Source organism: Acomys russatus, chromosome 1, assembly GCF_903995435.1.
Source record: "Acomys russatus chromosome 1, mAcoRus1.1, whole genome shotgun sequence".
NCBI classification, from domain to species: domain Eukaryota; kingdom Metazoa; phylum Chordata; class Mammalia; order Rodentia; family Muridae; genus Acomys; species Acomys russatus.
Window position 1 is genome coordinate 123,196,728 of NC_067137.1, and position 22,355 is coordinate 123,219,082.

Sequence of the window (22,355 nt, forward strand, 5' to 3'; positions counted from 1 at the left end):
TTTTTTTAGGGGCACAAAGTACATTGCTACTATCTACAGAAATGTTACAATGAGTTCAGAGGGGAAAAAAATTAAGTATATTGAACTGGAGAAAAAAGAAAGGAAGGAAGGAAGGAAGGAAGGAAGGAAGGAAGGAAGGAAAGGCAGAAGGATGCAGGATGTGCTGTGAGTGGGAGGCATTAAATATGCTAGACTATGGCAGAACACCTCTGTCACTAGGTCTGACGCCTTGATTTTGATCTCTAGGATCCTCCGGTGCAAGGAAGCAATGACCCTGCAGGATGTCCTCTGACCGCTACAGGCTTGCCATGGACACACATGGGCACACATGCCACCCATGCCCTTCAATATGCAGGATTTAAAAAGAAAACAAACCAAGAAGGGAGAAGAGCAAGAGTTTGATCATGTAAAAGAGTTATACTGAGGCATGACCGTGCCCATCCATCTGGGAAAGTTTATTAAGAAACACCCAGGTGTGGCAGTGCCCGCCTGCAATCCCAGTACTCAGGAGGTGGTGACATTAGTATCAGGGGTCCAGTAATCGCTGACTATACACAAAATATGAAGTCAGCTAGGAAGATAAAAGACTGTTTAAAAAAAAAAAAAAACGCAAGAAGAGTGCTGGAGAGATGGCTCAGCAGCTAAGAGCACTGGCTGTTCTTCCAGAGGACCCAGGTTCAATTCCCAGCACCCACATAGCAGCTTACACCTGCCTGTAACTCCAGTTCCAGGGAATCTAACACCCTCACACAGACATACAGGCAGAGAAAACACTATTGCACAAAATAATAATAGTAAATTATTTAAAAACTGAAGAAGGGAAGGAAGGAAGTGTGGAAGAGGAGAAGGAAGGATGGAGGGAGAGACAGAAGAAACAGTCTCCACATATGGAACCGCCTGTGTCAAATACCATCCGAGAAACCTTGCTAGGTGCTCTGGCTCCCCATTTTTGTCAGCTCTTCTGACTGGATAGCATCTCCCTAACTCACCCACTCGGAGGCTTAACTATGCCTCCATGTGGCAGCTGTCTGCGGTTAGGCAAGATCTGCTGAGGTCCCACACTCACATAGCCAACTGCTGCTTCTCTCTGGGGGAACGAATCTTTTAAAAGCATGTCTGTCTGTCCATGCGTGCTAAGAGAAGTCAGTATCTCTTTCCCCACACCTATTCCCACAACACACATCTCTCCATTAACCGTAAGCCGTTTACTTGGCAGAAGACTGGGAATAACTTTTGATCCTTCGTTTTCGCTCATCAGTGATGCCCAATCAATAATCACGGCGGGGATGGCATTAACCTTTCCCCTCCCTCCCTCTGTCTGTCTGCCTGTCTGTCTGCCCATCTGTCCCTCCCTCTCTCCCATGCTCCTCTAACTTGCTGTCTCTGTGGCAACAGTGTGGACTTTCAGAAATATGAACCTTACCTGGTTCTTCCCATGTATTTAAAAGCCTTCATCAGTTTACCACTCACTCTGCTCAGGGTTCTTAGGAAAAGCCTGGGGACTTCCAGGGAGGTAGCAGTTGCTGTTGGCAACTGGAACTGGCGGGAACTGGCCCCTTGGCTGTGTTTGGGGTTGAGGGGAGGATAATGTACCTATAGGGACCAGCCAACTTGTGGTCCAGCCACGGAAGCTCATGTGCAGGGCCCTGCTTGCTGCTCTAGGGTCACCTCTCCTTCACGCATCGCCCTCCTTGCCCACCACGCAGACTCTCCACCTGGCTGGATGCTGTTGGTTTGAGTGTTCTGACATTCGGCGCTAGGGCTCTCTGTCTAGGGCTCCTGTTTCCACCTGTCCATCTGATAAAGGCCCACTCTTCTTCTGAGAGCTGCACTAACTACAAATGTATCAACCAGAACTTTTCCTCATAAAGTCTTCCCACATCTCCACTGTGCAAGCAGGAACTCTGTCTACTCAGCGTCCTTTACTGTCCTCCTGGGAAATGTCCTGACGTGTCCTTGAGGTCAGGGCTCATGAGGAGTCTGCAGGGCCCAGTGTCGTCTGACAGACAGCAGCAGCCAAGGGTTCATTCTATCCCACAAGGCTGTATGCAGACTCCACTAATGCTGCAGTGTCTGAAGGAACAGTAAGGCCTCCTGCATGTGAGAGGAAGCGGGCAGAACTGGAGACGACAGAGTTAATACCCTTGAAGCAAGCAGTGCTCGCAAACAGACTTAGCAGCCAGGGTTACCAAAGCAACAACTCCATGCGGTAAACGTAATCTGTTACACTCATTTTTAAGATTTATTTTTCGTGTTATGTGTATGTCACATGTGCATGGGTGCTGGAGGAGGCCAGAAGAGGGCACTAGAGCACCTGGAACTGGAATTCCAGGTGGTTGTGAGCTGCCCGATGTGGGTGCTGTGAGCCAAACTCGGGTCTCTCTGGAAGAGCAGCAAGCACTGTTAAATGCTAAGCCAGCTAGCCCTCCACTGCCCCTGTTATGCTTCTGTGGAGCATGTTAAAATTTTCTTGGCTTATAATGATATAAGGCATCACGAAAGATACGTGCTCAGTAAATATTACTTAGGTTTTAAACTGCGCTTTAGTTACCGTCTATTATGTAGGGTACGTGGGCATGCAAGCCAGAGTGCCCAGGTGCACGTGTGGAAAGGAGAGGACCGTTTGCACCATGTGGGTCCTAGGAATGGGACGACTCGGGTTCTGGGGCTTGGTGGCAGGCACCTTTCCCTGCCGAGTCATCCTGCTGGCCTGGATACATCTTTGGAATAAGCTGTTCTGGGCTGACATTGTGAGGAAATGGAATGATCTCTTTACATGTCTTCTGGAATCCTCCCGCCTTGAGGAGAAGTTATGTCTTAAGTTTGTCAGTGTGAAGCAATTTCAGGTTTTCCAAACACATATGTGGTGGAGAGCCACCAACTTTTTTATACATAAATTGTGCTGTTGCAAGTTGATGGTAAAGCTCAGAGAATACAAATTTTACTGACAACAATTTTAGGTCTTTATAATAGAGCCAGAGTCTTAATAACAAGGATTTCGCTGCAGCGACATCCGAGATTTTACACTGTACTTCTAACGCATCACACAAAGCTGCAATTATATTTGTATTAGGAGTTACAGTTTGTCAGGTGGCTTATTAGATTTTTCTAAGCGCATGTCTGGATAAATTTTGGTTTATTAAACAATTATAAGTTGTCAGTCACTCTAAATTGATTTACTTGGGCAGCTGCATAATTAAATGCCGTAGAAACTGACTGGAGGCCAGGAGCTAGTCGCCCTTAAGTCTGCCCGCTTCCACGTTCAGAAGAGAGTCAGTGACAGAGGAGGAGACAGACACCTCAGAGATGGAGTGGGAGGCAAAGAAGAATAAATCTGGGGAAGTTTTAAAATTATACCCCACTGAAGAAAAAGAAGTGCCAATGAAAAGAAAAAGTTATTCAATGAAGTAAGTTTAGCAGCAGTTTATGTGTGTATCTGCATATCTGTGTGTGTGTGTGTGTGTGTGTGTGTGTGTGTGTGCATGTGAGTAGAGAATTGGCTCATAACTCTCATGGTGCATGTGTGTAGGTCAGAGGCAGGCGTCCGTCCTTGCTCCCACTTTGTTGGAGGCAGGCACCTTGCCATTACTTATTTATTTTTCTGCGAACCCCAGGCTAGCTGGCCTTTGAGCTTCTGTGGCTTCTCCTACCTAATAAAAGGCTGTGTGGCATTGCAGACAAGGGTGACCACTTCCAGCTTGCCATGTCCCTATTGAAGATGACCTGGGGACTAAAGCAGCCTAGGCTCCTGCCCCAACCAGGCCCGATTAAAGACATAACTCCTGCTTCTGACTAGCTTAGGAATGTGGCACGGAGACTCACTGGAATTGGCTCTGGTGCCCTGGAAGAAAGTTCTGGAGCATGTAATGTCCCAAGGGGAGTGAAACCTTTCAGGTCAGGCCCATATTTATTCTTGATCCACTTAATTCCCTGCTTCTCTCTCTCTGTGTGTGTGTGTGTGTGTGTGTGTGTGTGTGTGTGTATACACATGTATGTATAATATGTATATATTAAATATACTAGGAAAGAGTTGACATAGTGAACCTATGTTTTTTAGATGCTATTATTAGACGCTGACTAAAAAATTGACCATTTAAAATCTGTGTTGAGGAAACATTAAGTAAATACAAGTGATGTGCAGAAACAGCGGGCAGAGTGGTCCGCAAACTGCTGAAGTTGGAGGGGGAAGCTGCTTTCTCTGCGCATCGGGGACTGCTCTCAGTCTTTGATTCGGTGACGAACACACAAGGGGACATTTGCCAAGCAGAATGAAGGGTGAATCTGGGTTTTCTGAGGTTGGTTTGCTTAGGGTACAGGAGTCATGGACTGGGGTTCAGAGATGTCACCAGGTAGACACCAGCGGGTGGTGTCTGCCTATGAGGCCAAGGACCAGAAACAGCTGCAAACTCAATTGGCGCAAGGCATAGCTTAACAACAACAACAACAACAACAACAACAACACGTAATACTTACTTTCCTTTCTTAGTGGTGTTCCTGCCAAGCAGAGGACCAAGGACTGGATCCACTGTTTCCTTAAGGTTTTCGATTAGGATGACATCACCAAAGGCCAGGGCTGCCTCAATGGCATTTAAAAACCTTAAAGTGCAATCAGAATAAAGATCACAAGTAAGATAGTGTGAAGAAGCACAGGTAATGTTCAAAATTATATGATTAAATTATATTTTATGTAGCTATTTTAAACAAACTTAAAGTAAATTTTATAGCAGAGTATAAAGGAAACTTTTAAAAAAGAGTATGCTTAGTCTCTCTCCATATGTGTAAGATTACATTAGAAATCAGGGGTCACATTTTGAGAGAAATTTTGTAGTCAAATATAAATTAATTGCTTCTAGTAATAATCAATGTTTGAAATAACCACAAAGGATCTAAGTATTATAAATTTAAATGTACTCCATATGCTTATTTAGAATAAATAAAATTAGGGATGGAGAGATAGCTCAGAGGTTAAGAGCACTGGCTACTCTTCCAGAGGTCCTGAGTTCAATTCCCAGCAACCACATGGCTCACAACCATCTATACTGGCATCTGATGTCCTCTTCTGGCCTGCAGGTGTACATGCAGATGGAGCACTCATGTACATAAAGTACATACACAAATAAATCTTAAAAAAAAAAAAAACAGTAAATGAAAGTAAATGGTTGTGGTTCTACACAGTTTTTAGTTGTTAAGCCTGAGCGTGCGTACACAGCACAGAGGCCAGCTTTCAGGATTGCTTCTCAGTAGCTATCCGCTTGTTGTCTGTGACAGGGCCAGCAGCCCTGGAGATGCACACAGGTCTGGCTCCCCGGTGCTGGGATGACAGTCCGTACCTAGCTATCCCTGGGTGCTGGAGATTGAACTTACATCCCCATGTGTTCTGGGCAAACACTCTACTGACTGAGCCATCTCCGTAGCCTGTAGTTTTTATACCTTTAAGTCCCATAAAGTAGTCAACTGTCATCTTATTTCATGCCTGTCTCCAAAAAGTATCCCTCCCTAACCTAGTGGTTTTCCAGATTAGCAGGGTCTGTGTCTCACATCTGCAGAAACTCCTGAGCTCACTATGTGTGGAAGGGCAGGGAGGGCTCCAGGCAATGTCAGTAGGTCCGAAGGATGCGTTCCACACTGAATGAAGGGCTCACAGCTTCCTGCTGCTGAGAACTCATGGCAACAGGCACCCTGACATGGCATCGACTCAGCTTTCAAAAATGATCACAGAACTAAGCGAGGAGACTGGGCCCCCAGGGTGGGCACCTGTAGCTGTTTTAGCATCCTCCCTGGACCGAGAATACAGTCAGGACTACGGCTGTAATCATCAATAGCCTATAGGTGTAATTCTTATGTGTCCTATGTCCAACTCTCACATTCCCACTCTTAGCCTAGGAAATCAATGCATTTTCAACCACAGATTAAAATGATTTTTATTTCCCTTTCAACTAATTGGACACTGCCTAACATGCACGTCTTTCAACAGACATACTTTATAAGAAATACAAAAAATCGACAAGTGGGACCAAGCTGTAACGCTGTAAAGCGGCAGAAAGGCCAAGGCTTCATCCAGTTCAGACCCCTTCGGAGCAGGTAACACCCACATACCCTTTCTGGCCTAAGTGTGTGACTTTCAGGTCAGGCCCATATTTATTCTTGATCCACTTAATTCCCTGCTGTTGAGGGTCTATCATCAGAGGCCAGCGCTCGCAGTGTGTCAGGATGGTGGCATTTTCAGTTGACATCCTGTCACTGGGCAGCCCTTCGTTGTTCCAGGCGGCAATTGTAGCGTCATCCGTCAACATGGCAATCAAGTCCAGGCCTTCGGCTATTGGGATGGAAACCTGTGAAATCAAAGTTGAGCAGGATCAGCTGGCAGCATGGCCGAGGCGGAAGGCTGGCTGTGACAGACAAGAAAATGAGACTAACGCCGAGAGAAAACGAAGTCAAGGGAAAAAACACGTGGATTCGCTGCACACCGCTCAGACCTTTCAGAATCCCATCAGCTGTGGGTTCAGGGTCTAGATTATTAACTGTGCTCACTTTGCTTCCCTTTCTGGAGTGGATTAATCGAGTCTGTGTGGTTTGTGAGACCCTGGCACCTTCACTGAAATGAGCAAGAGGCTTGCTTTCTGGGCATAAAGCCTTGTCTCATCCTGGGCCTCCAAACCTATTTCCAGCTCCACATTTTTTTTCTAACAGCTCTTCCTACATTTCTGTCCTCTTGTTCTAGCCAAAACCTGTCTTCCTCTCAGGCCAGCCGTTCTCAAATCCAGAATATTACAGTCAAATGGGATTTTAGTCAAATCTTTCAACAGACTCCCCCTCTTTAGTTCTGCCATTAATACATTAAAAAAAAAAAAAAAAAAAAAAGATTTATTATTACTCCTACAGTGCTCTGCCTGCTTGTGTGCCTGCAGGCCAGAAGAGGGCAGCAGATCTCATTATAGATGGTTGTGAGCCACCATGTGGTTGCTGGGAATTGAACGCAGGACTTTTGAAGAACAGACAGTGCTCTTAACCTCTGAGCCATCTCTCCAGCCTTGCCCCATTAACGTATTTAAACGGTTTTCTCCTATATGGCTTTATCCACTATGTGTGGGGGCCAGAGAAGCGTAGCCCAGGAACTAACTTCACCTAAGGGTTTTCATAGTCTGAGTTGTCCCCTCACTGAAAAAGGGGAAGGGAAGGGGTGTCTGTTCTTCCCTGCTGTTCACCCTGACTACCACGCCTCCATGCTTAGCTGCGACAGTGGCTCTGAGGCTGACAGGGTCCAGCTGTGCAGCCCTCCATGTATCTCTTTACCTACTGATTACTTCCCTCTGGTCCCTTTTCGCTTTCCAAGTTTTGCTATTAACTCTCTGTCTACACTAGCATCCTGGGGAGGCACACAGGGACAGGAAGAGCACACGTGCCCTCCTCCCCGGCTTTCTCTATACATTACCTCTCCATATGTGACATCACCATGCTCACTGCCCTTGGCCCTAGGATACATGGAACTACTTCACCACTCAAGTCTGAAATTTCAAATCCAGTCCTCCGATCTTATCTCCTCTCTTCCATACACATTAACCGCCTTGGCTGGCACCCTACTATGGGTTTTCTTTTTCAGTGTGGCAAGTGATGCACAGTATAAACATTGTCTTCTTAAATATCTACAACACAGTAGCAGTAAGTGTTCACGATGCCACGGGCCTCCCCCACCTCCATCTACAGAGCTTTCTTATCCTCCCCAACTGAAGCTCGCTTCTATTCAGCCCCCAGTCCCTCCACCCCAGCATCTATACGCCTGTGTGCCATTACGAATCTGACTTCCCTACACCTTGTACAATTGGATTCATACAGCATTCACTCTGCTCCCTGCCTAGTTTCGGTCAGAACCATGTCTGCAAGCCTTATGCTTGCTGCAGGATAACCAGCTCTGGGTTGGATCATCTCTACCCAGCGCCTGTGCCGTGTGAAGCAAACCCACTCAGCCGGCTTGCTCCCCCCTCTTGGCTAACGTCAGCAATGCTCCTAGGTGCCTGAGCATGCGAACAAATGCTAGCGTCTTAGATTTCATTTCTTTGGGGGTATGTGTCACGAGTAGAGTTATAAAGTCATAACTGTAATTGTATACTTAACTTTTAAGGTATCTTACCATATATATACTTTTTTTAAAATCAACTTTAAGCTAAACTTGCGTGTCTAGGTAGCCTGAAATGTGCCTCTCATACTCTTTCGTCTGGCAGTCACCTGAACTCCTTGCCTCCTTCACTTCCGGCTATCTGCCTGAAAACCTTGCTGGATTCACAGTGTCTCTTGTCTTCTCATGTCATGCTAGACTTTGAGGCAAGCTTTATTGTGGTGACTATAATCATGATAAATAAAGATTTCTGTTCCCCTGGGGGCTTCCTATGCCAAATTAAAGTTCAGACCACTGCTGCTGCTGGAAAGTGGGGGCATTAAAGCATATGCCCTTGTAAGTTCTGTACCACTCACTCATCACCACTCTGCTGTGTAATGTCATCTATATGACAGAATTAGTGGGGGACACATCGCGCCACCATATTGCAATGATGATGCATCAAGTATTGCCATTTCCCTTTTACTTCTAACATTCAAACTCTTTTTTCTTTTCTTTTCTTTCTTTTCTTTTTTCTTTCTTTCTTTCTTTTTTTTTTTTTTTTTTTTTGAGACTGGGTCTCTCTGTGTAGCCTTGGTTGGCTGTCCTGGACTCGCTTTTTAGACCAGGCTGGCCTCGAACTCACAGCGATCTGCCTGCCTCTGACTCCCGAGTGCTGGGATCAAAGGCGTGAGCCACCACCTCCTGGCTAACCACCTCACATGCTTCTGGGTTCACTTCCTAGCACTGCAAAGCAAACACACAAGCAAGAGCTGTGCCAAAGGAGAGAGGCATGCTGGGAGATGGGACTGCAATCATAACTAGTTCTTGGATAACCTTAACTGGACAAAGAGTTGATGGGTGGGAGACACAGGCTGTTCTCAGAGAACATAGTCGCGGGCAGAGCAGAAGGCAGTACAAAGGCCCGAGGCTTAGACGCCTGGGACACTTATGAGGTGGCTGGAGTGACAAGAGCAGAAGAGGAAGGAAAATCTAAGTGAGATCAAGTGGAATCATGAACAGCCCTGTAAGTATCTGAAGCCTTTGTAAAATATCTGGATTTTGTTCTTAGTGAAATGGGGGATCGGTCAAGGGATTTAAGGAGAAAATGGACTTTTGTTTTTGAAGGCCCAGACTAGATGATATGCTCCGGGGCAACTGAAGGGACAAACAACATTGTTGTCGGCTCGTGGAAAGGTGCCTGTGGGTTCTTAGAGCAGTCCAAGAAAGCGTGATGGCGCGGGCCAGCATGGCAGCCCCAGACGTGGCAGAAAACACTCGGATTCTCAGCATGTGCAGTTTCCAGGGTGGACTCAGTATACATGTTACGTGAAGGCAAACGTGTAGGTGACAGCAGGGAGCTGCCAATAAGCACACAGGCAAGGCTGAGCGGAGGAGGTCCTGAGGGTGTGTCAGGAGATGATACTGCTGCACCCGAGGCAGCTTTCAGATGCCAAAGCCCAGGTGCCATCGTCGGCCAGCAACATAGAGATGGCGCTTAAAGCCTAAGTCTGGCCGAACGATAAAGATGGTGTGAGTGAAAAGCCGCGCGGCTAGAAGTGGAAGCCCTGGGTATCAATGCTGACGGCTTGAAGAGTAGGGGTGGGCGTGGGGGCGTCAGTGACGTCCAACAAGAACTGACCCATGAAGCAGGAGGGGGGTCAGAGCAGGGTGGTGTCTCGAGACCAAAGGAAGAAAGCGTATGTGTGAGGAGCCACCGTCAGTTCTGTTGAGTGCTGCGACAGCCAAATGTCAGGGGGGGCGGCAGGCACCCAGCACTGTGGACAGACAGACAGATATCGGGACGAAAGCTTGTCTAGGGTGACCCAGGGGTGAGCAGGAGAGGCTGGTCCCTCTTAGGCACTCAGACAGAGTATGAGTCTAAACGGTGGTCAGGGATGGACGCAGCTGTGTCTGTACATGCCACGTTGCACAGATGTCAAGTAACTGTTTATATCCCTGCATGCTTTTAAATACTACTCTAGTTCAGCACGCTGTGTTTCCTACAGAAAGGCTTTGCTGTAATTCTGTACTTTTAGAATATATTTTAGTGTCTTGAAAGACAAGAGTCTCTTATGGCTCTGTTTTACAATTATCTTGGCTGACCTTAAAAAGATACCCATCAGCAAACTTTATAATCATTGAGTCAAGTAAAGACATAATTTTCCTTGGAATTCTAACTTGAGTTAAACTGAGTTTATCTACTAATTAAGCCATAGCTGATGCATTTAGATCATATATACATAATCTATAGTGTAATATAGATTAAATGTATATTAAACAGCAACACACTAAAACAATACATATGCACAGACTGTGTGCATTTCTGATGACATTTGAGGACACCAAGTCTCAATGTTCAGAGAAGAGTTGCTTCCAAGGTCACCTTAACAATGTCTTAGGTCAGCAATAAATTACATGCTTGCTTTACAGATTCACGATTTCCACAAATCATACTCATTTGATAACTGGTTTGTGTCCAAACCAGTAGAGTGCTTAGGACACTCCCCAGGAAAACTGACAAGCCAAGGACGGAAAGGAGATACCCACAGCCACACAGAGCTCCTATTTACTGGGGAGAAACACAGGAACGGCTGGGAAAATGGTCATTTAAACAGTGACATTGCTGAGCTACCACGGCTTCTTCTGCTCCCGACCACCATGGCCATCCTGCCCCTGCCGTCTCACCGTCACCATTCTGCCACCACCACCGCCGCACACGGCTACAATGTGAGACCGTCTTCCCACCTCACTGTGAAGGAACTTGGAGGGAAGCAGCTGAGCCATGACCACGTTTGATCCCACAAGGACAAATATGCGTTACCTTTTTATGCAGCATGTTCTGCTGGGTCCTGCAGAGAGAGAGGACTCCCTCCCAGCAGGGACTCGCTTGTCTCATAGTGTGGAGCAGCCTTTTCCCCTGAAGTGAGTGGGAGGAGAGGCTTGCCAGCGCCTGCCTCTGTTTGCACGATGACTTACAAAACACCAAAGGATATACAGAGCCATGGGGACTGAAAACTACACGGGGTTTCCTGGGGAGAGTCTTAGGCTCAGAGCTCAATAGGCCTGCTGTGGAAACTGATACACGCACCTATCAACTGAAGGTTGCCATTTTGCTTTGCTCACATATTTAAGATGTTTATATGGACAAGTCAATCAATTCTAGAATATTTATGATCGCTTCAGAGTTTATTTTTCATGGAATTCACCTAAATCCAGGTTTAGAATTAGATTGGGGGGGGGGGGAGGATAAAATCAAGTGACAGGGAACTTTCTAGAAGCACGAATGACAGACTAGCAATTAAAGACCAGTTTTAAAACCAATGCAGAAAAGGCCAGTTTCTAGCATAGAAAACATAAAATGAGTTGGTATCCTGAGTTCACAGCTCAGCACAAGCCCAAAGTGAGCAGTTATGCCAGGAAGCCGATGCTCGGCCGCTTTGATGTCAGAAGCGGATTTCCGCACGATTCTGGGAGAACGAGAGTTCTTTATTACTACCGCTGAGTGCAGAGAGAACTGCTGGGGAGGGCGCCTGTCAGTCCGCAGAGTTACAGGACAGCCTGGACAGACACAAGAGGCTCAAGTATGGAGAGGACGCTGCAAAGACGACAAAAAAGAAGGCCACTGTAGAAACTCGCCTGCCCTAAGAACTGGGCAAAGTTACCAGACTGGTTTATGCTTAATCAGAGCCACCTACTATCTGAAGACCAGCCTTGAAGCTCAGAGAATCACACCTGTTAATCTCATGCACGAAGTCTTCAATATAAACGCAAGTTTTAAGTTTATAGGTGCGTGCAGTAATTTAGTTACAATGGGACTTTCCACGGCAAGGTGAGTTGTGCCTTTAGCGAGGAGCTTTCCCTAAATACTGACTTTGTTTAAACTGCTGACTTTCCACTGGCATGTATGTAAGCTGTGATAAGCACTGCTGAGAAAGCCCCCACTGGGGAGGGCTGGGGATGTCTTGACGTGGTAGGGAAGGGAAAGTGAAGCAGGAGGCGGCTTCATCCGTCACAATGCTGGGGTCACAGGAAGACCGGTCTGGAGGTCAGGTGGGCTGACTTCCGGCTCCATGGTGGGAGTCATTTAGCGTTCCTGCTTCTCTGTTTTCTCAGCCACACACAGGAGATCTTGTTTTTTTTTTGGTTTTGGTTTTTTGAGACAGGGTTTCCCTGTGTAGACCTGGCTGTCCTGGACTTGCTTTGTAGACCAGGCTGGCCTTGAACTCACAGCAACCCACCTGCCTCTGCCTCCCGAGTGCTGGCATTAAAGGCGTGCACCACCACACCCGGCACATGGGAGATCTTAAACCGCAGGAGTTTTGATATTTCAGCCCTTTGATTTTATGTCATCTATAGATCCAGCATCCAAATTTATGGCAAGCTTTTTAAAAATGTCACTTCACAAAATGCTGCCCTTTAATTTGAAAGCTATCTTGAGAAATCTGTAATAAATATCGGTACTAGCAAGAAAACAAAACACTGTTTAATAATCTATGCTATTATTGGAACTTAATAAATGTGCTATTTAATAGTCTAATACTCTGATTTTGTTTCCTATTTATTGTCTTGTGAAATGTGTCCTCTAACCACTAGTCTATATTTTTCACGCTCAGATGAGGGATGATTTCATTAAAATGAGATAAACAGAACAAGATGTTACAGTCGCTGTTACGGAGGACCAGAAGCACCCTTTCCCCAGGTTAACAGAGTGAAGGATGGGCCTCACCTTCTGTTGAAGAAACGGAATCCACTTGCAGTGCAGCAGCTCCCGGCGGTACTGCCTTGTGAAGGGCCCGAGGTAGGAGACAAATGCCGCCGTGAGCAGCACATCTCCACACAGTGTCTTCTCCCGAGTTTCGAAGGACTTAATGGACTGACCCCATCGGATCTTCTCTGACTGAAGGATAAAATTACCCATATGTAATTACGGGGTGAGCATCAACTCGCAGATGCTTAACGCAATTACCTGACAGCGTAGTTCGAGCCTGTGGCCTCCTGTGCCATCTCTAGAGGAACGGCGTGGAACCGGCTGGGGTGCCTGCTTTAATCTTTTGCCTGTCTGAAACCCATCACTGCCCAGTTCTCCCACTCTCTCCAGCCAAGTTCAGCATCACATGACACGAGCTCACTTACGTCTTGTTTTCTCAGTTGTGCTAACACTTTAGTTGTGATTGGGGCCCTCCTAAACAGGTCAGCCAGTTGTGCTAATACTTTGGTTGTGATTGGGGCCCTCCTAAACAGGTCAGTCAATTGCTTCCCTGTCCCTATGGGAGAATAGAGAACCTGCTGCTTCAACTAGTGATGTTAAAATTTTCTTTAAAAAAAAAAAAAAAAAGAAGAATATCTCACTATGTAACACTACCTAGCCTCCAATTGGCTATGCTCCTGCCTCAGTCTCTCCAGTGCTAGCAACTCCATGGCTGTGTAATGTCATGCCCAACTGGCAAGAATTCTGCTTGTCAACCTGGCTAGTCTCTATTTTACCCCTTTCTTTTGGCACTAGCACTATACTGTTTAAATTAATATTTTTTTCGTAAAGTACTGGCTATGGGCTGATCAGACAAAGAAAATTACCAAACATCATTCCTGTTAATTAATTAAAACATAAATCTTAAATAACCACTAATTCTGAATTCTGTTAATTAAAGAATGATTCCAGTAGTAACCAGATCCAGACCATTTTTCTAGTACAATCATTAGATCGGTGGAGGGAGCTCTGAGCCACGTTAATCCTGAGAACCAGGGCTCAGCTGGCCTCTGTGACAAGACGCTCAGAAACTCAGTTAAGCCCTTCTATCTAGTGGGCTGGTCATTTACAATCTGATTTACAGGGTGAGTGTGTAGGGCCCTTGATATTGGATTTGTATGAAACTGCAATAAATATGTATGGATTGCCTGAACTGCAGGGTAGTCCACTAAATCACTCCATTTTTAAGGCATGTCAAAAATTAATATAACATTCTAAGGATATGGAAAATTAATAGGAGCCAAAACAATCATCAATTTCATAGCATAAGGAAAGAGAATCCAAAGACTCTCCCCTTTCTTCCAGGAAAAAAAAAAAAGATGCTGCAGGAAACATAACTTACACATGACACAAAAAACCAAAATGTCAGCTTCCTGCGAACCGTAATAACACCTGGGACACACGTGGACGTTCCCTCGAGCTGTCCCAAGGTCTCCGTTGCAGCTACACTGTTGAAGCCGGGAAAGCCCAACTCTCTGGTCCTCTTTTCGGAATCCATTATTTTCTTTCCTCAATCCCAGACACTTCCACTCACCTCGCCTCCACATTTGTTGTTTTTGCTTTGTACATGAGAGTGAAGTGCACCCAGCTCATTTCTCTAACACCTTTGGACTTGAAGATGCACTAAACACAGACTTACTGGCTGTTGAGAGCGTCAATAATTTCATTCCACCACCCCTGCAGCATAAATCACTCCTGACGCTGGGTAACAAGGGTTTAAGAGTTGGAACATGTCCTGTAATAAATTTCTGGACAGTTAAAAATCACTATAATTTTATTCTAATGCATTATAGATTGCCTGTAATGTCATCCTGGCTGGGGTGACCCATTTCTAATTTTGAACAGCTGTTCAGCTCAGGACTTAGTTAATGATTAAATATAAATTGCCTGATTTATTAGTCTGAATGGCTGAGCTTCCAGGTCAATGCTATATAGACAAAATCATCAGTCTTGATGCTTTTCAGAAGTTAACTGTCTCCTGTTCTAGTCAGAAAGAATTTATCCTCAGAGGAAAAGGTCTGACATGTTCAATTAATCCTTCAAAAATATATTTTTCCTCCTTAACAACATACAAGCCGTCTCCACCCCACCCCCATTGTCTAAAGCAGCCTACGTCCAGGCTTGGAGGCTGTCCCTGTGAATTAGAGATATTGGGAAAAGCTGCTTCCACCCTGATAGACCCGCAGGCAGCCAAGAAGCACCTGACTACGTGACACTCTTCTTCTCTCAGGCACCTCACACGTGGTAGCACATTAAACACTTAGGTCTTACCACATTAGGTGGAAGCAGCTGTAAGACCCAGTAACAGTAAAGCCTTCTCAGCTGACCTGAAGAGAAAGCGTCTTCAAAGAATCTCCCTCCCTCCCTCCCTTCCTCCCTCCCTCCTTCCCTCCCTCTCTCTCTCTCTCTCCCTCCCTCCCTCCTTCCCTCCCTCCATCTCTCTCTCCCTCCCTCCCTCCCTCCCACCTTCCCTCCCTCCTTCCCTTCCTCTCTCTCTCTCCCTCCCTCCCTCCCACCCTCCCTCCCTCTCTCTCCTTCCCTCCCTCTCTCCCTCCCTCCCTCTCTCCCTCTCTCTCTCTCCCTCTCTCTCATGCTCACTCACTCACTCTCTTTCTCCCCCATCCCTCAAGCAAAAGTTACTCCAACAACAAATATCTATCAATGACCTTGATACTGGGTACTGGACTTCCTGCCTGGAATCAAATCGTTCAAAATGCGTGAAGTTCCTGTCATCCAAACGCTTATGTTAGATTTGGGGAAAATGAAAAAACATGAAAGACGTATGTATGAGCCCCCCAAGACTCTGGAAATGTTGTGGAAGATGGGGCAGAAAGAGTGAAACAAAGTCAGGGAGGACCCAGGCCCAGCAGTGTCTTCTGGACACGGCAGGATCCTTGTACGTGAATCTCAGGTACACCGTAAAGGTCAGGCTAGCCTGGGCTACAGAGTTAGACTATGTCAAAAGTGACTGAGTGTGTGTGTGTGTGTGGGGGGGAGGCAGGGCAGCTAGCCTAATAGAGTACACACCCCTCTCTTACACCTCTCTCACACCTCCCTTTTCATCCTAAAAGAACCTGGTTTTGAGTAAGGTGACTCCGTGTTCCACCCTCATGATGTAGACCATGACTGGGTGGCCTGGCTTTCCAGCCTACTTTACAGTTAGGAGTGGCCAGTCTAGTTCTTCAAACTCTCCCAAGTGTGAACCTGAGAGACCACTTTCCATGGGGAGCTAGGTGTTTTATAAAGAGAAATTCCTAGGTACCTATTTCTTTCCTTTTCCGTGGAGAAATTTGAGATTGTAGTGCATCTTGGACAGAAAGGGAAGTAAGTGTTCAGGGCAGTGGCCCATACATAGACTGTGGCAGCCATCGTGGGGCAGGAAGCATAACGCGTGAGGGCTGTTGCCCGTGTGCCTGTCCCGGAGAAGCAAAAGAGACACTTACCTCATTATTAATCACCTTCGTGGACACTTGCTACTGTCTGCCCTTGGTAATTTAAAAATTATGTTTAAGCCACTGTAAAGCAAGGTGTCCATCAGCTCCACCTAAATGCACTCGTGCTGTGTCCTTGGCAGCTAAATGTGTTTGTAGTGATGTGCCATACGCTCCTTAGTCGTGTGGTGTTTGGCTTGTATTCTTTTAAGCATTAATATACTAATATTGATATCCTGTTATCCTGTTACCTAATGTACCTTATGCTTAAACAGCACCATTGAGATATAATTCTTTTTGCTGTTGGTGTTTTGTTTTGAGACAGAGTTTCTCTGTGTAGGCCTGGCTTGGCTGTCTCTCTGTGGACCAGGCTGGCTTTGAACTTCCAGAGATCCGCCTGCCTCTGCCTCCTGAGTGCTGGGATGGAAGGCGTGCGCCAGCACACACAGCCTGAGATACGATTCTTACACTATGAAGCTTACCTTTTAAAGTACATAGATTTCGGTGTATTCTATAACCATCCCCACTGTGTGATTTCTCTTGCCCCTCTCTCCTTCACCCCAGAAACTATTCTCTAAGCCACACGTCCAGCCTGTAACCACCGACTGTCTTCCAAGGCAGCCAAACTTGGGAATTTCATATGCCCAGGTCTTTGTTTGTTAGCAAGGTATTCAAGATTTACCCGTGTTATGGCATTGCATGGACATATTATGTTTTTGCGCATCTACTCATAGGAATGGGATTCTTTCTAGTTTGGAGTGCTGTAAATAATGAGGAAGTGAACAGTGAATGACAGGAAGACTTTTGAGTGGAAACTTGTTTTCATTCCTTTGGAGTACGCACCAGTGACTGCACCTGTTAAGTCACATGGTACGTTCATGGTGAACATTTTGAGACTTTTTTCAGAGGATGGACTGTTTTACATTATAGCAAACAATATGTGACAGTCACAATTTCCCTATGGTCTCCTTGGCAACTGCAGCTGCAGTTCCTAGTGACAATGCCGAACAGAGCTTCACGCCTTTGGCCTACTGCACATCTCAGACAGAGAAACGTCTCAAGTCCTTTGCTTATCTTTTTTTTTTTTTTTAACTTTCACAGGAAACAACGAGCTTCACACAACCTTGCATGGATAGTGCACTTCATGTATTGTCCAAATTACTAAACTTGGATAATATTATCCAAATAAGGGACAAGAAAACAAAGCAGAGGAGCGTCAAAGACCTGTCTCAAACCATTTGGTGTGACACGACAGAACAAGTAAAATTTGGTATCAGCAACATGCTCATGGTCGAGGTCGTGTTCTTCAGCTGTGCATGTTCATACAAGGAAGGGTCCATGAGCCTGACTTCAGCACTTTTACCTAACAGAAAGCCACTCACGTTAGCACGCTGCTCATCCATAGAACGAGTGAACACCACAAGCATAGCCCGTCAGTTTGGGTATGAAAGTAGGATCTGCTGGTGGAAGTCAGTGTCAAACTGCCTAGCCATGTCCTGAGCTCTATACTATGTTAGAGGAAACCACCAAAGAGATTAAAAGGGGGGGGGGATGGGTAGATAATATTCCACCCAGATCCTTCATCATCTCAAAGTGGCTACAAAACAGTCGAATCCTGACAAAATTGGCATTTTTAAATTAAAACCTTATTATAAAAAATTTACAAATTAAAAAAATGCACTGAAATTAACCAGACACAAAGTCTACACATGCCAGTGAACTACTTCGGAGCTAGAGCAGCCATTCCGAAGCTGATCAGCCTCACGTTGCTTTTCACAGATGTAAAGGTAACTGTTTCAACTCTGTCACAGAGTCTCTCTCTCTCTCTCTCTCTCTCTCTCTCTCTCTCTCTCTCTGACTCTGTCTCTCTCTCTGTTGACTATGCAAATGTCACACTGAGTTTACTGGCTACACACACACACACACACACACACACACACACACACAACTGGTTGTTCATTTTATTTATTTTTGCTTTGCTTTTTAAGGCAGAGTCTTGTATTAGTCAATCTGACCTTGTACTTGCTTTGTGGCTGAGGAAAGCCTTTAGCTCCACCCTCCGAGTCCCGAATGCTAAAATTACAGACACACGCCTCCAACTCCTGGCCTTACGGCTGCTGGCTTCCTCCTTCTGGTAACTTGGCCCTTTAAGTCTGAATAATGAATAAATATTCTCCAACTTATCAATTCTATGTTTAGTTTGTCACTGTCAACAAATGATCATGAAACCCAAAGCCGCCAGCCTGGATGCTTCAGTGAGAGTTTCGAAGAAGAGTTAACTTGCCTCCAGTTCGCCGACGAGTCTGTTTGCTAGTTCAATCGTCTTGTTGGTTTGAGTCACCTCCTCCTGACACCGAACCTTCTCCGCTGTTGCCTTCTCAAACGAAGCTGTAAGTTTGCTCAGGTTCCGATCCAGATCCTAAAGAAGGGGTCAAAACTAACTGTGGAGACGTCCTTAGTCAACGCCAACATGACAGCCACTGGGAGACACCGCTGACAGGAAACGAGACCCTTTCTCCCCACTGTCCTTTCACCACACACATTTTAGGGATGAAAGGAAGCTATGGTGATGACCAATGTGCCAGAGCCACTCCAGACAGCAGCTTGCCATATGGCTTACCTTCTTCCACTCTCCCGTGGGGTACACAGAGGGACTGAACTGAGTGGTACTCCCTAAGACTCAAAACACGCCGTGAGTGCCAACCCCTCTGTTTGGTGAATAGGTTGTGTTTTGGCCCTTGTCATATCAAGGGATCTTAGAACCTTACAAGCACCTACAAAAGCAGTGTTATAAGTCTTAGGCCTGTTAGAGCTTACAGGTAGTAAGATGGCTACAGTGAGGTTTCGCATAACCATCTGGCATCTTAGTTGATGGTTTTCGGCTGTATTAAACTCTTTTTAAATGTCTTAAGCTAAAAAGGGAATCACAGGACTGACAGGAGATAGCGCGGTTGGACCCCAAGAGTCTCAGGAAATGGGAAAGCTCCCAGAATGTCTCTTGGAAACCCTTGAGTGGCTCATGTGGCTTCTCCTTACGAGAGTCTGACCCTGTCACTGTTTAGTCTGCTTTACTGTGTCTGTGGTGGAGGATGGTAATGCTCTAAGTGAAGCAGCCCGGCCCAATTGGCATATCCAGGTTTTTGGATATGATAACAGATCATGTCTGAGTCTCACCACCTAATTTCCAAAAGAGAAAAATGCAAGTTGAGACATATTGATGGGGTCTGAAGGGCTCAGGAACTGACACCTCCCTCCCTGTCTCAGTTCAGTACCTAATAGATAAAGAGTTAATAGGTGGGGAAACACAAACAAACGTCCACTGTTGACAGGCACCGGGCACACACCTAGGACCCCACCACTACAGAGGGAGAGGGAGGGCAGCTGAGAGATCAGGCCAGTCTGAGATACACAATGAGATAGCTCTAAACTAATAAACGGTCTGAATGGGTTTGCCTGGATGGGGCCATCTGACAGAAAGTCCCTACTGCCCTAAGCAAAGTACTTGGATTAAAATCAGGAGCAAGTGCAACATAGAAGGAAGGAACAACGAGACCACGGAAGCCAGGAAAGGTTGGACGTTCCCTGGGCTTGGATCTGACTTACTAACTCTGCAAAGGCACCTTGTCCCCAGCATGTGTCTCCCTGCGGCCCTGGGAGGGACGTGAACCTAAGTGGAACTTGTAGCTCTTTGGCAATCCATTCTGCTGAGGGTTTGAGGGAACTCGTCTTTCTTAGACATTTCAGCTTTCCTCTGTGGCCTTTTCTCTGTTGAGTATTTGCTCTGAGGCTCGTCAATGTGTGTACTGACTCCGTGCAAACAGTCGGGCTAAACACCTTCCAGCTCTCTGCAGCCTGTGCCCAAAAAATTACTCGTGTGAACACAGAACGTCTTTGCATGACCATGGTCAGCTCCCTGGTCCTACAGAGTGCCATTACTTTCCTATGAACATTAAATTGCTTCTAATAGCTACCCAAAGCCATAAAGAATATGTAACGCTTCCTAAGTCAGAATGGTGGGAAATCAACTTACATCATTTATCCCAACTTTAACCTCTCAATGAGATACAAATGAGTGTTGGTCTGATCTGGTACCCACGCCGCCTTCTGCGAGGGGAACTAGACTCCTTTGTCTATGATGCATTCTTGTTCTTCATGTGATGTTCGCTTAGCTGGGATCACTTCCTATCCTTTGGCACTGACCTGGTGGAAGAGCATGCTGGCCGAGCAGGAGGGGGTATGGGCATGTGGCCTGGGCGAGGAGGGGTAGTGAGGAGGGGCTGAATTACTAAGAGCGTTGTCAAAGGAGAAATCTTCAGGGATTACTGGTCATCTTACTCAAACTGTTGCCACAAAGAGGCCTTGTAAACTGAATAAGATGGAGGCACAACTCAATACATTGCCTGGATACTCAAGGATTCATTGCTTTGGTCTCTGCCTTGGGATGTGATTTTGACAACTTGCCTTGAGATCTTTAGAGGGATCTCTGTGAGAGAACACTTCACACTTTTTTTTACCAAACTGACCAGTAGTCAACTACACAGCAAGCTTAGCTTAAATATTATAAAAGGCCTGCACAGTCACAGGGACACTCTAAAGGGTTCTAAACAGCGGCGGCTCCAAATGGACCCTGAGCCTTCATTGCTCTTTCTTCATCACGCTACATGCATGCTTTTCACCCTAAGCAGTCTCGTAAGAAAACTTCTCTAAGTCCAGACCACCACAGGGATTTCTATTTCTTGTATACCAAAAGGTCTCCCTATCCAGCAGACAAAGAGGACAGAGCCCCTGGTTGCACTTTAAACTGAAATGTCCTATAAAATAGTTGCAGGGTCCTCAGGTCAGGGGGAAAGGCAGACACATGCGGAGCTCAGCAGGGTCAGGGGAGCAGGGGCCGCTGGAGGACTAAACCTGGACATCAGCTCTCGGTCTTTGGCTGCTGCTTCTCCGCCCTTCGCTCCTATCCAAATTCAAGAGACGGGGGATAAGCTTAGTGGATCCTGGATCAAATATGCATCTAGGCCTTGTGTAGGAAGTCATCCCAGCTAAGCGAACGTCACGTGAAGAATGAGAACACATCATAGACAAAGGAATCTAGCTCCCCTCGCAGAAGGCGGAGTGGGTACCAGGTCAGATCAACACTTGTTTGCATCTCATTGAGAGGCTGAAGTTTTCTGTCACAGATGACAGATGAGAAGCCAGAGACTGGAAGGCTCCTGTGAGCTGTCAGTCTCGGGGGAGCCTCTCTGTGCTCCTGCCACCCATCTCACCCCCTCCACGTCTATCCTCTCTGCTCTCAGCATCTGTCAGCCAGCTGCGATTCCACCCTGGCCCTCTGCCACAACCGCTCCTGCCCCAGCTGAGGCCCCCACAGAGCCCTCTCCCGGTTGCCTTTGAACTTGTCTCTCTGCCTTTAGACATCTTTCCTTCCAGCATCCTCTCAGTTGTTAAGAAGCTATTTGATGGTGTCATTAACCTATTAAAAATCTTTCCCAGTCAGATCTAGCTCTTTAACACTCAGGGGAAAAGAAAATTGAGCTTCCGTAAGCATGAGAGGCTCATCTTTGCAAATGCCTTTCACCCTTCCCCGCCTTTAGCCTTTCCTGCTGTCAGCGTTCCCTGCAACATCCCTCTTGGTGCCCTTGCCTATTGTGATTTTTCAAGAGTCCCCTGCATCTTTCCTTGATTCTTAGTCTCTGTAGGAATGCCTTTCCTGTCCTCACCACTTTGACTCTTAAGCAGCATCTGAAGGGCGTGTCAAGCACATCTCCACTAGCCAGCACTCTAATAATCTTCCTGGCTCATGGTGCTTGGTACCAGAGTTGCCTTTGGATGTCCTTAGAACATCACACCACAGACCTAGTGGGTGATGATGATGGTATTCATAGCTCTAGATAGTCCCCCAAGCACCGACACTGTAAACTTGCCTCCATGCTAACCTCTTAATATAGATTAATATAAATTATGCACTTAATCATTGCAATCTACCTAAGAAGATGCTATCATATAGGTCCAGAGTCCCTATAAAATTTTAGAACATCTCAGGTTTTTGAGTACTCATGTAGATTTTTTACATGTTGAACAT

The 22,355-nt window shown here is 46.1% G+C and overlaps 1 protein-coding gene across 1 annotated transcript in view; it reads right to left on the reverse strand.

Moving 5' to 3' along the window:
* Dnah11 (dynein axonemal heavy chain 11) overlaps window positions 1-22,355 on the reverse strand; it is a 326,041-nt gene that overhangs the window by 62,800 nt on the left and 240,886 nt on the right. Inside the window, exons 62-65 of the mRNA XM_051152523.1 lie at window positions 18,554-18,692; window positions 12,822-12,988; window positions 6,097-6,332; window positions 4,474-4,596 (exon numbers count right to left, since the gene is read on the reverse strand). Coding sequence (XP_051008480.1) covers window positions 4,474-4,596; window positions 6,097-6,332; window positions 12,822-12,988; window positions 18,554-18,692 — 665 coding nt within the window. The remainder of the gene's footprint in view (window positions 1-4,473; window positions 4,597-6,096; window positions 6,333-12,821; window positions 12,989-18,553; window positions 18,693-22,355) is intronic.